Genomic DNA, 14216 nt, shown 5'->3' with positions numbered 1-14216 from the left:
AAAAACCAAAATAAAACAATAAAAACCAAAACCAGTAAAAAAATTACAAATATACCAAAATTAAACAAAATCCCAAACCCGACAAAAGTCACTTCCACCTATCACCCCCCCCCAAAAAACATAAATTTAAAAAAGAACATTTTAAAAAGAACTCTGTGCTGTTTTAAGTTCCCCTGAGCAGCACCAGCAGCAGAGCAGTAGCAGCAGTCCTTATGAGGCCCTGGGCCAGATGGAGAGAGGCAGGGACAGGGCCTGTAGGCACTCACAACAGGAGGAGTCCTGGGCAGCCCCAACAGCAGAGCAGCAGCAGCAGCAGTCCTTATGAGGCCCCACAGGCCCCGCCCTGGGCCAGGTGGAGAGAGGCAGGGACAGGGCCTGTAGGCACTCACGGCAGGAGGAGTCCTGGGCAGCACCTTGAATATAATTCAAGGCAATCAATTGCAAGTTAGTACTACAGTAATTGCTAGATGCATGTTTACAGCCTAAAATCTCCCTAGGAAGTTCTCCCCTAAAGGAAGTGTTGATGTACATTTACAAGGAATTGCTTCAGTGATCCACAAATGTACATAGTCATTTACACATCAGTAATAGCCAAGGGAAGGAAGGAAAACCAAGACAGAAAAATAGATGCACAGCTGCTTAAGAATATTTATTGTTTTTACTTTGAAATAAAAATTAACAGGAAAAGAAAAGGGCTGTTTGTGCAAGAGAGTTCAATTTGCCCATTGTTTCAATTTTTTTAATGCCCTAAGCAAAAGTTTTGCTCTTCCGAATAGTTCTGGCAGGTATTAGCCATTGAGCCTGTGGTTTTTTTCAACGTACAAAGTTGTAAATTTTATAACTCTGTGCCTTGCGGTCAAAGCTGCTGAGTGTTGTGTCTGAAGTCAGGTGGTTGGTGTGTTAAAGGTAGACATTAAACAGTTCTGTGGAAGACCTGGAAATGTTTAAGGAGGTTGTTTGCCAGCTGTAAATTTGGGAGCAAATGCCAATTGGCAGGGAAGTCTCTGGAATGTGTCCAGTTAAGTAGACTGAAGCACTGGAGGTCTTTCCAAATTTGTAGTTTTAATAATATGCTGCTGCTCATTGACTTCAGATATTGGATTCCCATGGAAAAGCTTTCTAAGTGAATGCTTGACAGTATTCTAGGAAGAGATAATGTTTTACATTCTACAAGTTCTTGTCACTTTGGAAGATGACAAGCTGAGAATAGCTCTGCCTTGATAATGGAAAATAAACAGTATCCTTAAATAAATATTATATGGTATTGTAAGATTAGACTATTTACTCTGCAGCTATGCAGTGCTTGATCCACTGTATATATCAGAAATGGGGATCCCGTGGCCCTCCAGATGTTGTCAGGATCTCACACTCAACAGCCCTAACAAACATGGCTGTAAAAAGGCCGGCTTTACATAGACCCCCGGTGGCGTAGTGCACCACGGCGGGGGGCTGGCAAGCTGGGCGCCGGCCTGGCAAGGAGGGCGCCGCGCGGCAAAGCCGCGTGGAAACCAATTGCGCCCTGCGAGGGCGGGGCGGGCGGCGGAGCGATCTCCGCCCCTCAGCAACATGGCGCGCGATCTGCTCAAGACGGCCCTGGCTGTAAGATTGTGGCTTAAGAGCATGCCATTAGTTGAAATCAGCCCTGATCAAGTGTAGCACTTGCCTGTTACCAGAGATATTGCAGAAACCAGTAGGGGACATGTAATATACATTAATTTTGTATGGAAGGGACATATGCCACCTATTTCTGTAGCCGTTCTTGGTTATGGTCATGTGCTTGTGTGTAGGTAGGGCTCCTCTCCAAAATGTACACTTTTCTTGCAAACCTCAGGGTTCCCACACTCAGTTTAAGTTTATGCCGGATTTGCTACAGTATTTGGTTCATAGCACATTCACACTAGATATATGCCTTACTTTTAAAAGGAGTGTAATTGTATTCCACTAGTGGCAGTGAATTCTTTCTTGCTGATTAGCTGAGGTAGTTTGGTGGCAGGAAATGTTCAGTTACTCAGAGGAGCAAACAGTTTGCTATCTAGTTCTGTGAGGGAAATGAAAGTTGTCGGCTTGGATGGGATGGCTGAGGACTGGGAAGAGATAGTGGATGGGTAGGAAAGCTAAGGAAAGATGATCCAAAGGTATGAGGATGAAGGAAGGATGCACAGTTGGTAATAGACTCAGGAAGACATTGACCAAATGGAGTGGTGTCCAGAAGAGGGTGACTGGGATGGTCAGTGGTCTGTAAACCAAGTCCATTGACAGGGGAAGGCTGGGTGGTGCAGGGTGCCAGGGCGCCGGGCCGCACGGCGGGCACTGGGAAGCGGGGTGGGGGTGCGCCGGAGGGATCTTCGCACCACGGTGCCAGGGCGCCAGATAGGCTTAAGACAACCCTGTCCATTGAGAAATGGTTGAAAGAATTGGGTACATTTAGCTTGGAGAAGAGAAGAATAAGGAGGGGTGTGATAATGATATTCAAATATCAGAAGGACGCTCACACAGACAATGGAGTAGGCATGTTCTGCTTGTTTTAAAGAGCAGGACTAGAACCAGTAGCTGGAAATTTCAGGGAAGCATATCTCAGCTAAACATTAGGAGAAACTTTCTAATAATAAGAACTGTTGAACAACTGTCTGCCTCAGGAGGTGGTGAGCTCTCCTTTACTGGAGATATTTAAGCAGAATTTGAACAGCCATCTGTCAGGGATGCTGTAATTGCATCCTGCATTGCAGGTTCTGCATGGAGGATTGCATTAGGTCTGAGATCCCTTCCAATTCTGTGATGATAGTATCTATGTATCATTGCAACTTCTTATAATTTCTTCTCTCTCTCTCTCTTGCACATGTGCACAATGCGCATGTGCTTGCTGTCTGTCTGGGTGGGTGGTGCAAAAGGGAGGCTGATTATACCCCTGGTCTCCATAAAATCTCATACATTATTTTACATTTGCCTGGTATTAGGTGTTTCCTCAACCCTGGGTCTTGCAATAAAGCAGAGAGCCAAGCTATTAGTTTTTCTGGATATATATATATATATATATATATATATATCTGGACTAAGCCATATATTTCCGGTTTGGATCTCTACCAGAATTTGTGGACTGAAATAGAATCTGGCTAATGGGACTGGAAAATATATCATCCTTTTCTCTGCCTCCTCTCCCTCCTCACAACAGGCACACTTTTCTATAACAACAGTAAATAATAGTGAGCTACCCAGATCTTTTACATGTTCGGTTACATGTTCGGTGTTAATGGACTGAATATGCAAATTTGTTTTACTGTTTTCACTATCATACCCCATTCCTTTACCTATTCCCCTAGGTGTACATTTTCTGAAGATCTAATATCCACTTCTCTGCCTTGAAAAATATTAATTGTATGTTCTTGGGTGTTTTTTTTTAATGTAACCTTTATTGCTGATTTTTCATAAGCCTTTCTCCACACCTGCTCCAATTTAGATTCCGTATCCATTCATAGATTTAATCCAAGCAGGACTGGGTTGATATTGGCAAGCCACCACAATACCCTTCAGGCTTTATTAAAATGGAGAAGTTACCCAAGATTCCAAAATGCATGTGGAGCCTCCACAGATATATAATAACACCTAGGGAATACACAAGGAAGGGCTGTAGCTCAGTGGTGGGGCATGTGCTTTAGACCAACTTGGCGTATAATGCATCTTTCTGTGTTCCTAACACAGGGCCCTGACTTATACTGAGTCAGACTATTGGTCCACATAGCTCAGTATTGTCTACTAAACAGCCACTGTCTCTCTCCATTGGGAATTTCAGCTGGGGCTGATTAGAACTGGCAGTTCAGTGTATGGAGGACACCACATTGGCTATCCTTGGGCTACATTGTCTAGCAGCAGCTCACCAGGGTTTCAGACAGGAATTCTTTCCCGCCATAGCTGAAGATGCTGGAGATTGAATCTGGGCCACCCGGCATACTTGTAGAGACATTGCAATCCTATACTACTCAGAAGTAAACCCCTATTGAGTTCAATGGGATTTACTCCTGGGTAAGTGAGGTAGGTTAGGGTAAGACAGGCATCCCCAAACTTCGGCCCTCCAGATGTTTTGGACTACAATTCCCATCATCCCTGACCACTGGTCCTGTTAGCTAGGGATCATGGGAGTTGTAGGCCAAAACATCTGGAGGGCCGCAGTTTGGGGATGCCTGGGCTAAGAGATGGTGACTGGCCCAAGGTCACCCAGTGAGCTTCATGGTTAAGTGGGAATTTGAACCCTGCTCTCCCAGGTCCTAGTCAAACACTCTAACCATTATGCCATGCTGGCATAGGGATCTGCACATTCCTAGTTTGAATGAAAAATAGAATTCCTTGTAAGCCTTTATGAACCTTGTTTTATTCCATCTTTTGAATTAATGCAGCCAAAGTCTCAGAAACTGCTTCTGCAGGGTACAATAGAATTTACCTCCAACAGCAAGCCTTCCTTGAGTTTGTAGTTATCTGAACTGAAGCAGATGGTTTTTAGTAATTGGCCATTGGCCTGTTCAGAATCAGCAACAGTGTAAAATTAAATGGCTCATGATGGAAAAGACAGACTTTTCTACACACACACACACACACACACACACACAGTCATTTTGACTGTACATATTGAGGACTTATGAGCTGGCGGACCTGAGTTTCTTTACTTTCTTATACATGTATTCAACCCTTCCTCCCAGGAGTCCAGAGCAATACATTGCATTATCTCCTTTTATTTGTGCTAAATCCTCATGATGAGGGTTACATAAAGGTAGAGGTCACTGAGGTGGTGGGCTGTTCCTTCTCCAACTGAAAGTTTGTGCACATTCCCACTCTAGCCAATGGAAGAAGACCTAGTGTATGTTAACTTTTCTCTTTAGTGTGAAAGGAATCTCCTATGAAAATGATTAATATATGGGACTTACCTGGGTAGCCTTTGCAGGTAAGGATCTTCAGATACACATCAGTGTCCAGAACCACAGCAGATCAGGGTGATTCTATTATATCTTTAACTGCATATTTTAGGCACAGTCCTAAAGGCATCTGCTTCCTGGTTAATCTTGTGGTATTCAGCTGGGCTTTCGCCCACGTAAGCTTGCCTAAGATTGCATCCTTAACCTTTCTTTTCCCTTCATTCTTCGTAATGTATTTCTCTCTCCATGCTATCTAGATCCTTTTACAAGGCAACAATCCTGGCATTGCTTGGCAATATACCTTCTCTAAGATTATAAATGAGAACAAGATATTCACAAAGAGACATAGCTACTCATGGGTAACAGTGCAGTCAGATTGCTCAGCTACGTGTGGCGGGGGTGAGTAACTTACTCCAGAAGTCTGAATTCAATGAATATGTCAAAAATTCATGAAATATAGTTTCCAGCATATATATTTTTTAAGATTGAATAATACATTTAAGTAGGGTCTTCTGATTACAGGAATCTTGGTTGATGAACTGAATTTCAGTTGATTGAATGTGCATAATATATTATTGCTGCTGATTTCCCTTTCTTTAGTCTTCCTATTGTTTATAGGTCTTTGCATTATTAATTTGTTGATTTTATTTATTTTTACATATATATTGGACTTTCCATACCTACTAACACAAAATATCTTGCAAAATAAAGAGAGCATAAGGGGCTGGATTCAATTAAATAATTGTGCTTGCAGGTATCAGCATAACAAATCCTTCTAGCTCAGCGGGGCTTTCCTCCTCCTCTCCCCCAAATCAGTGCCCCCAAGACCCCCATCAGCTCTGAGGGTGAGAAAATAACCCTGGACAGAGGGGAGATAAGTTTGTATTAGTGCAAGGTCACATTTCATCAATTCTCCTCCTCCTCCTCCTCCTCCTCCTCCTCCTCCTCCTCCTCCTCCTCCTCCTCCTCCTCCTCCTCCTCCTCCTCCTCCTCCTCCTCCTCCTCCTCCTCCTCCTCCTCCTCTCTTCTTCTTCTTCTTCTTCTTCTTCTTCTTCTTCTTCTTCTTCTTCTTCTTCTTCTATTTTTGTCATACCAACTCAACAAACATCAAAACATCCCAACCATGCAAAAAGGCCATAGATAGTTAAAAACTAAAGGCTTGGTTAAAAACAAACATTTTTGCCTGGCACATAAAGGCAATGGTATAGGATAGCCATTGCTAATACAGCACTGCTCTGAGCACTATTGCAAAGGTTTCTGTTACTTATTCTCTATTATCTATCCCCAATTTTCTTCGTTGCCTTTGTTTTCCATGACTTTTTCATATTTTGTCTGCCATTTCATGAATCAATTTTCCCAATATTTTCCTTTTATATTCTCCATTATTTCAGGCCTTGCGCTATCTAGATTTTAAAACCCCTTTCTTTCCTTTTGTCTCTGAATTTCCTTCTCTTTCTTGCCATCTCACGTTTCTTATCCGTCTTCTTACATTTCTGATCATATCTTTTCTTCAAAAAGATCTGAATTCATGCCTTAATTGTTTCCAAAGATAAACTTGCTTGAGATAGTGTCTCCTCCCTGTGACCCTATTCCCCTTCTTTTTCCTGCCATCTTCAAGAAAGCTACAGTACATTATTGTTTAGTCATCCCCCCCCAGACTTCAATGCATTAAATAATCCAATACAGGCTCCCCTTCTTTTTAAATGAAACCTCAAAACCCTACTCAATGGTTCGATTCCTTCAAAACCTTCAAATCAATTGTAACTATGCAACATTTAAAATTATACTGAAAAATATCAACACACATTGTGAGAATTCCTCTGACTCATGTTTTAAAACCAGTAAGAATGCTTTGTAACATTAATAACACTAAGGCTTGTATCCAACATTAGTACTACTCACAGTAGAACTTTTGAAATTAAGACCTAAGCTAGTCATGCCAATTTATTTATTGGAGCTCAAGGTGGTGGCATTTTCATCTGAGGGTCACATTCCCTCATAGAAAACCTTCTGGGGGCCACATGCCAGTGATTGGGGGGGGGAGGTTCAGAGGCAAATTGCCTGATGAACTACAGTGCTATGTTCAGTTACTTTTTCATTTTTACAATAACTTCTTTCTCTCCTACATATTTTTTTTTAATTTCTCCTGGTTTTCTCCATAGGGCACTTGATAGCAAAAGTTGTATGTTTACAAGATCATCGTGTCCGTGTCAATGCCTCTTTCTGTGGTCCAAGCACAAAGCCCTTGACGGAGACAAAGATATGCAATGCAAATCCTTGCCCAGCCTAGTATGTATTATGAATTTATCATCCCTTCCCATTTCTTTTATGGGTCTTTATGTTTGAGTCTAAATTCACAAATCTGTGGAATAAACCTATTTTGCTTCCTAGACAGATGATTTCAAACCCTCCTCTATAAAGAGTTTGATTTGTATGGACTAGGGATGGGGCAATAATTCGAACCCTTCCTCAAATTAGTGCAACAGGATCAAAACAGGCCCATTCCAGCTCAATTCTGCTTCCACCCCCAACCTGGACATTGCCTATGAGTGCAAATAGCAAGAGACAATAGGCTTGTTCACATGTTACACTGAACACAGATACGAGCTGTCGCTATACATGTACAAGTGTTTGTGTGGAAGTGTTCACATTTGTTAATTGGTACAGTTTAACTATTGCCTATACGGGTACACAGACTATGCACTTGGTGACTGTTACATGTGAATAACTGTGTGAGTGTACATCTCAACTATTTGTGTACGTAGATTGTACACTCACTGAATGTAACATGTGAACACTCCTATGAACATCTCAGTGCCTCCATTGGTTTGAGTATGGGATCCTCTAAGAGTTGCTGGGGGGACAACTACAATTATGGGACAATATGTGGGGAAAAACAGCCAGAATAATGGAGCCAAAAGGCAATGTGAATGAAAGTAAGTAAGTGTGTTTAGCCTAGAGCAGTGCTCTTTAGCCTTGGATTATCCCCAGTCAGCTTAGCCAATATTGATGGATGATGGGAGTTGTAGTCCAATAACATCTGGGGACCCAAGGTTAAAGAACAAAGAAGATGAAAGACAGGTGTGCTGTCTGTTTTCAAATATGAATCACATAAAAATTGTTTTAATGAAAAAAGTTCTACCAATTCTTCATCCTGTTTCCAACAGCAGCCAGCCAGATGCCTGTGGTAGCTCATATTTGTCCATGAATGTGATAACCATCTTCTTTCTTTATTTTTTCTCAGCATCTGGTATTTAGAGAGATACTGCTTCTGTTAGTAAAGATTATATCTTCCCAACATTTAAGCCATTTATAGACTTACCTCCTTGGTGGAAGGGATATAGGAAAGAAAGGGAACCACAGATGGGGAAGCTCATCTGTTAACCAAATCTGTCCAATTCAGAGGAGCAAATGAATAAACACTGTGTTGGTATTCATAACAGCATCCATTAAAACATTATTAAAACGTCAATAAAAACTCATCGCTTTCTAGGCACTTCTGTCTTCTTCTTTGTTCTTAGATTCTTTTTTAACTGGAATTAATTAATTTTTAAAAGAAAATGACTGCTTACCCAGTTCAAGGGGTGGGCAGTAATTGCAACCAGGCATGGCACTTCCCCAGCCTCCTGGAGCCACACCATTTTGCCCAGCCATTGTTCCTCCTGTCCGGCTGCCACAGAGCCTACTAGGTTCTCACCTAACCCAGGTTCAAATTCTGCCCAATCCGCAACTGTCGGGGGGGGGGCAATAGGAGCAGACTGCATTGCAGGAGGCTTCAATGCTCCTCTCCTCAAGTTTAAATTGGGTCTGATGCTGCTAACAGCAGCGCAGTCAGCCCAGAGCGTCACCCACCCAGCCCAGCCTCTATTTTCATTCTCTTGCAGGCTAACCCTTTTTCTTTCCAGAAATGTGGGCATTGCTATGGTTGTATGATGGTTGTGTTTTCAGAGGCTGGAAGGAATTTCCCCTGCTCTGCATGTTTTGCCTTTCCCATAGCAATTGTCACAACTTTGGCGGTATAGGCCTTGGGCAGAATCCTTTAATCTAACATCTCAAGTTGAGGTGACTCACTTGCTTCCTGCAGAAGCAATAACAGGGTAACCCATTAGAGGGGTCATGAGGGGAGTCTCTGTCCAAAGCACATGGCAGAAGTGCCTTGGAGCTCCCCTCAGCAATTTGGGGTGGGACCAACTGTGTAAACAAGTATCTGAAGCACACTATCTGAAGAAGTGTGCATGCACACGAAAGCTCATACCAAAATATAAACTTAGTTGGTCTTTAAGGTGCTACTGAAGGATTTTTTTTTATTTTGCTTCGACTCAGACCAACACGGCTACCTACCTGTGTAAACAAGTGTTTTCTGCTGGTTCCATCTTCCCCTAACTGACCCTGACATGTCTCAGACCCCCAGTTGGGAGCTTAGAGGGATACACACCCAATGCCTATGCCAAGGTTTACCTATACCTGAATTCAATAAAGTGGATGTTATCATGTCTTTTTCTTTTATGAAGGCCTGGCCCCCGGGGCAGGGGGGCTGCATCTGGGTATGCAAATATGGACCTATTTGCTGTGCAATTCAATTTGTCCAGTGCACAATTCAAGAAGTTTTACATAAACCATCAATTTTCACCCACGGAGTAGAATCTTATGCAGAAGTGGGTGGGCGTTTCCCCCCATGGTGGTGATGATGATGATATATCACCACACAAATATACTGCATAAGAACGAATAGGATAGGATATTATAGCAGAACCACAAGAAGGCAGAGATAAAGTTTAATTGGAGTAACATATCGTGTGACAGCTTCGGCAATTTCATTGCCTAGCCCTGAGCCCCAACATTGTCTGAAAACTAATTTGAAGTAACCTCCCCTCACCAAACAATCTGTTTTGCATGTGACTAATCTTCTGCCAAGTGTTATTTCTGTACCCATGGGCTTTACTTCTTGCAGACAGGAAAGCCTTCCATTACGTTTCCTTCAGCTTTCTCCGGTTTGTTTGTATTTGCCTTTTAATTGTGGCTGGCAACTTCTAAAACGTAGCATTTATTTTAATCACCAGAAAAAGCCACACAAGTAGCTATCATCATTGCATGCCTCGACTCTGACGGGAAAATTCTGTGTGCACTTTGAAGGTGGGTGTGTGGATCCTAAATGTTGAGTTTGCCTTTAGCTCTGGCTCCACCAACGCTTGCTCACTCTGCCTTCCACGCTACCAGTTTCAACTGTCTCAGACCACGTACCTGCTAGTCGCAAAGAAAACAAAGCTCCCACTGCTGCCTATGGGAGCTTTCCTCCCATTGTGAGGAAATTCATCTGCCAGTTGGTAGCTTCTAAATCTTCCATACTCTAATTACAGGAAGGTTTAATTTAGCAAGATATTTCTTTCTTCCTTTATTTGAAAGATGAGTTGAGATTGGTGAGAGCCTTTGTAGTGTAGTAGCTGTCATGCTGGATTTAGACCCAGGGAGACTCATGTTCTTAATGTTCATTGGGGTCTGCGATAGACTAGCCACAGTGTCTCATGCATTGGTAACCTCAAGATTATGTTAATGCAAAGTGCTCCACACAAGGGTGGTTTGAAAGCTGCAGCTAATGCAGGATGTAGTTAGTGGTCAGGCTGCTAAGTGAAGCCTCCTACCATGAGCATATAAGATCATTTCCAAATGAATTGCAATGGCTACCAGTTGGCTACTGAACCAAATTTAAGATTTTGCTGTTTGGACTGGGGAGGACCTGCCGTTCCTACGGCAAGAGAATGGCCAATGGCCAATGTTACTTTCAGATTTGTTCAAATTAGAGTAGATACAGCCTGTGAATCAGGAATTATACAAATGGGGTAAAATTCAAAGCGAAAGAGGAAGGAGGAAAAAGTGTGTGTGACAGGAGGTGTGTGAAAAGCAGTAATATATGGAGAGAGAGAGAGAGAGAGAGAGGGAGGGAGGGAGGGAGGGAGAGAGAGAGAGAGAGAGAGAGAGAGAGAGAGAGAGAGAGAGAGAGATCGAGAGAGATCAGCCCCAATTTGATGGGAATTACCTCAAGTTTAATCAGAAATGTTAACTGCCCAACATGTTTTTGATAATCCTCCTACTGGGAGCGAAATATGACTACTTATAATACTCCAACTGAGGATCAAACTAAATATATGCATTTCTTTCTATCTTTCCTGCCATTATAGTTTTTCTCATAATGTTGTATATCAACATCCTTAGAGGCTGTAGCATCCTATTTAAGTACTCCAAACAATGAATGTGTAGGGGATTGCTGCTACTTTCTGGTTCCTTGATGGAACATTTTAGTAGGTGTGTTCACTGAAGAAAGGTACAATCTGTCTCTACACATGTACAAGTGTTTATGTGGAAGAGTGTACACTTGAGTGCGGCTGCACTCTTGTGTTCACAGGTGCGCAGATTTTACATTCATTGAACATTACAAGTGAATAATTGTATGAGTATCCAGCTCAACTGTTTGCGTACACAAGTAGACAGATTGTACACGCATTGAATATAACATGTGAAACCCCCTAGTAGCTATAATCATGGCTGATATAGAGATGTCTCCTCTGTTTTGAGCTGTCTGATTCTTGGCTATCTAGTCAACACATGCATTCTTTCTTGAAGTTGGTCAGCAGGTGAATGGAGTGCTTGCAGCCAGTCTTGTGGTGGAGGGCAACAAAGTCGTCCAATCCAGTGTGTCCAGAAAAAGGCTTTTCAGAAGGAGGACATTGTGGCTCATGCTCTCTGCCCAGTAACCACACCAGCACAAATCCAGGCATGTAACCACCAAGACTGTCCACCGGAATGGAGTCCTGGCCCATGGTCTCAGGTAATGAAAAGAAAAGGCTAGCATTATTTTGCACTGTCTTTATTATAGGTAAGAACATAAGAAGAGCTCTGCTGGATCTCCATCTTCTTGAGCATCCTGTTTCTAACAGTGGCCAAGAAGATGCTTCCATGAAGCTCACCAGAATCCCTCCCCACTGCTGTCTCATAGCAATTGGTATTCATTCACCATAAGGGAAGGCCTAACATTAGTCCAGAGTGGGGAACATTTTAAGGCTGGAGGCCAGACCTTTATTTCCTGACCCCTGCCAGGTCAAATTTGACAGATGGGTGAATATCCTGATTGTTGGGATGTTCAAAATCCCTTTTGCAAACAGCATGCTGCTTTTTAAATAGCCAAAACCTGGATCTTCAAAGAGCAGCAGGGTGCTGCTTGCGAAAGGGCTCTGCTCTTGGACCCTCTGGTAGGCTCTTTTGCTTACTCACCAAATCTCCCAAGACAGCACCAAAAGCAAGGTCTCTGAAAATTGATCTTAATTCCTGGACCAGCAAGCATGGAAGCATGTCTAAAGAAGCTATGAAGAAGTGCTCCTACATATGTTACCTGCTTTCATGTTGTCAGAGGTAGTTTTAGGATAGCCCAACTGGTTTGGCTGCACTGGGTGCCGCTCCGCAAGTGGCTCCACAATAATGATGTAGAACAGAGCATGAGAGGTGGTGGGCTGCCAAATTTTGGCATCGCACAGGGCACCCCTGAAATGTGAGCATTCAAAGTCTTTCACTGGTGATGTGGATGAGGTCAGTGCATATGTCGGTGGCAAAAGGCAAGGCAAAAGGGAGAGGAGCAACAAGTGCAAATATGCTTTTGTACTGTAGACTTCTTTCTACACTCTCCGTCACAGCCTCTCTATGCTCCATCCAGACAAGCAGGAGGCATTGTCAGAGTTCAATGACATATTCCAAGCAGGGGGGGGGGACAACACTCAGGGTGCAAAGCAAGAAAGACCATTGAGACATGGTCTTGTGAGAATACTGAGGTCTAGATAGAAGGATGGAGGGTTGCATTCATCTCCTGATCCTCAAGTTGCCCACCTCTGGCTTAAGATGTTCAGTTGGAGTAGAGTGAAGAGGCATTTAGGGAAAGATATTTCTTATCTCATCAATTTGCATCCATTAACCCCCACACCCCCCACTAATCAGGCATCCAGTGTAACATGAGTAACACCCAGGATGACTGATGTCTTCTTCTTTTTGATAAGGTATCATTCCAAGCAGCTGAAAATCCTGGTACAGTTTTTGTTGTTGTTTAAAAAGCCCTGCACTTAGAAGCAGAGTTGGTAGCTTAGGGCCTCGGGCAAATTCCAATATATGCACACACCCCTGCTTCAGAAAGGTGTGGGGTATCTGAGAGCTTTTATTCTGAAGTGAGAAACATATACTTTTAATATTGCCAAGGGAGACTTATCACATTTTTTTATTCAAGTGAATGTGCTGGTGCAAAAGCATTCTAATCTAAGGATTACATTGTAGTTGTGAGATCGCGAGAAAAAAAAGACTTTTCTTTGTTCAACAAACATTATGGAAAATCGATGCATTTATTTTTTCTTGAACATGTTGCCTACCTAATAGTAGTACTGAGTTGTAGTGGTAATACTACTACTACTAGTAGGATTGTGGAAGCCATCTAATGTTTCCCCACCCTACTCAATGCAGGATTCAATTACATTCTTCCCTGGCACATGGCTGCCCAGCCTTTGCTTAAACATCTCTGGCAAAGGAGAGCCAAACAGCTTTTGTCAGTATTTTATCTCATAACATTTAGTCAAAATTTATGCAATTTACACTAATTAGTTTTACTCCTGCCTAATTAGAGAGAGCAATCTAGAATGACGTGTTGCAATTTCACCCATAGAGAAATGGCCAGCTACAGCTGTTTCCTTTCCTTTACTTCCCTTTCCTACTTTGGATTGGGTTTAAGTTTCTGAAGGTCGGGGCCAGTGACCCTTTGCACAGTGTCATCCAAATGTGAGTCTCCTAAAAGTATGTTAGGACCCCTTGGGGACTTGCCATAGTGATGCTGGTGATTCTATAAGGCAACCACTTTCCCCCCAAACAGAAGACAATGACCAACTTCTGAGACATTTCGGGGGGGGGGAGGTAACAACCAATCCACACCATGACTGGTAAGAGAGTTTGGTGGTGTTTTTATTTGTTTGTTTTAAGAAGAGAGTCAAGGGCAAGTGTCAGTGGTGAGATGTCACACGGCACTGGGGTCCTAGCCATTGCCCAAACATGTTGGCTGTTGACATACCCCAGAAGGTGACAATTATATGAATTACCTGAGCATTGTCCAAAGGCACTTGATGCAGCCAACATACTGTGGGATGGGACACCACCAGCCTGGAACCACAGGAATAATGCCTTGAATTCCACAGTGAATTCCAGGACAGGGTTGAGAACCGTTTTGTTTGTTGTCCTACTTTGGCATAGTAGTGTCTATTTAAAGTCTTTAACATCCAACTTTCTCAAACTCCC

The 14216-nt window shown here is 42.7% G+C and overlaps 1 protein-coding gene across 1 annotated transcript in view; it reads left to right on the top strand.

The window, feature by feature from the left end:
• The window catches only part of ADAMTS18 (ADAM metallopeptidase with thrombospondin type 1 motif 18), a 103370-nt gene that overhangs the window by 77593 nt on the left and 11561 nt on the right, over window positions 1–14216 (top strand). The window contains exons 17-19 of the mRNA XM_035118770.3: window positions 5159–5300; window positions 7064–7190; window positions 11520–11724. Coding sequence (XP_034974661.3) covers window positions 5159–5300; window positions 7064–7190; window positions 11520–11724 — 474 coding nt within the window. The remainder of the gene's footprint in view (window positions 1–5158; window positions 5301–7063; window positions 7191–11519; window positions 11725–14216) is intronic.

This window comes from Zootoca vivipara, chromosome 6, assembly GCF_965207765.1.
Source record: "Zootoca vivipara chromosome 6, rZooViv2.hap1.1, whole genome shotgun sequence".
Classification (NCBI taxonomy): Eukaryota; Metazoa; Chordata; class Lepidosauria; order Squamata; family Lacertidae; genus Zootoca; species Zootoca vivipara.
The sequence above is the reverse complement of the archived record's forward strand: the minus strand, read 5'-3'. Positions and strand labels throughout refer to the sequence as shown.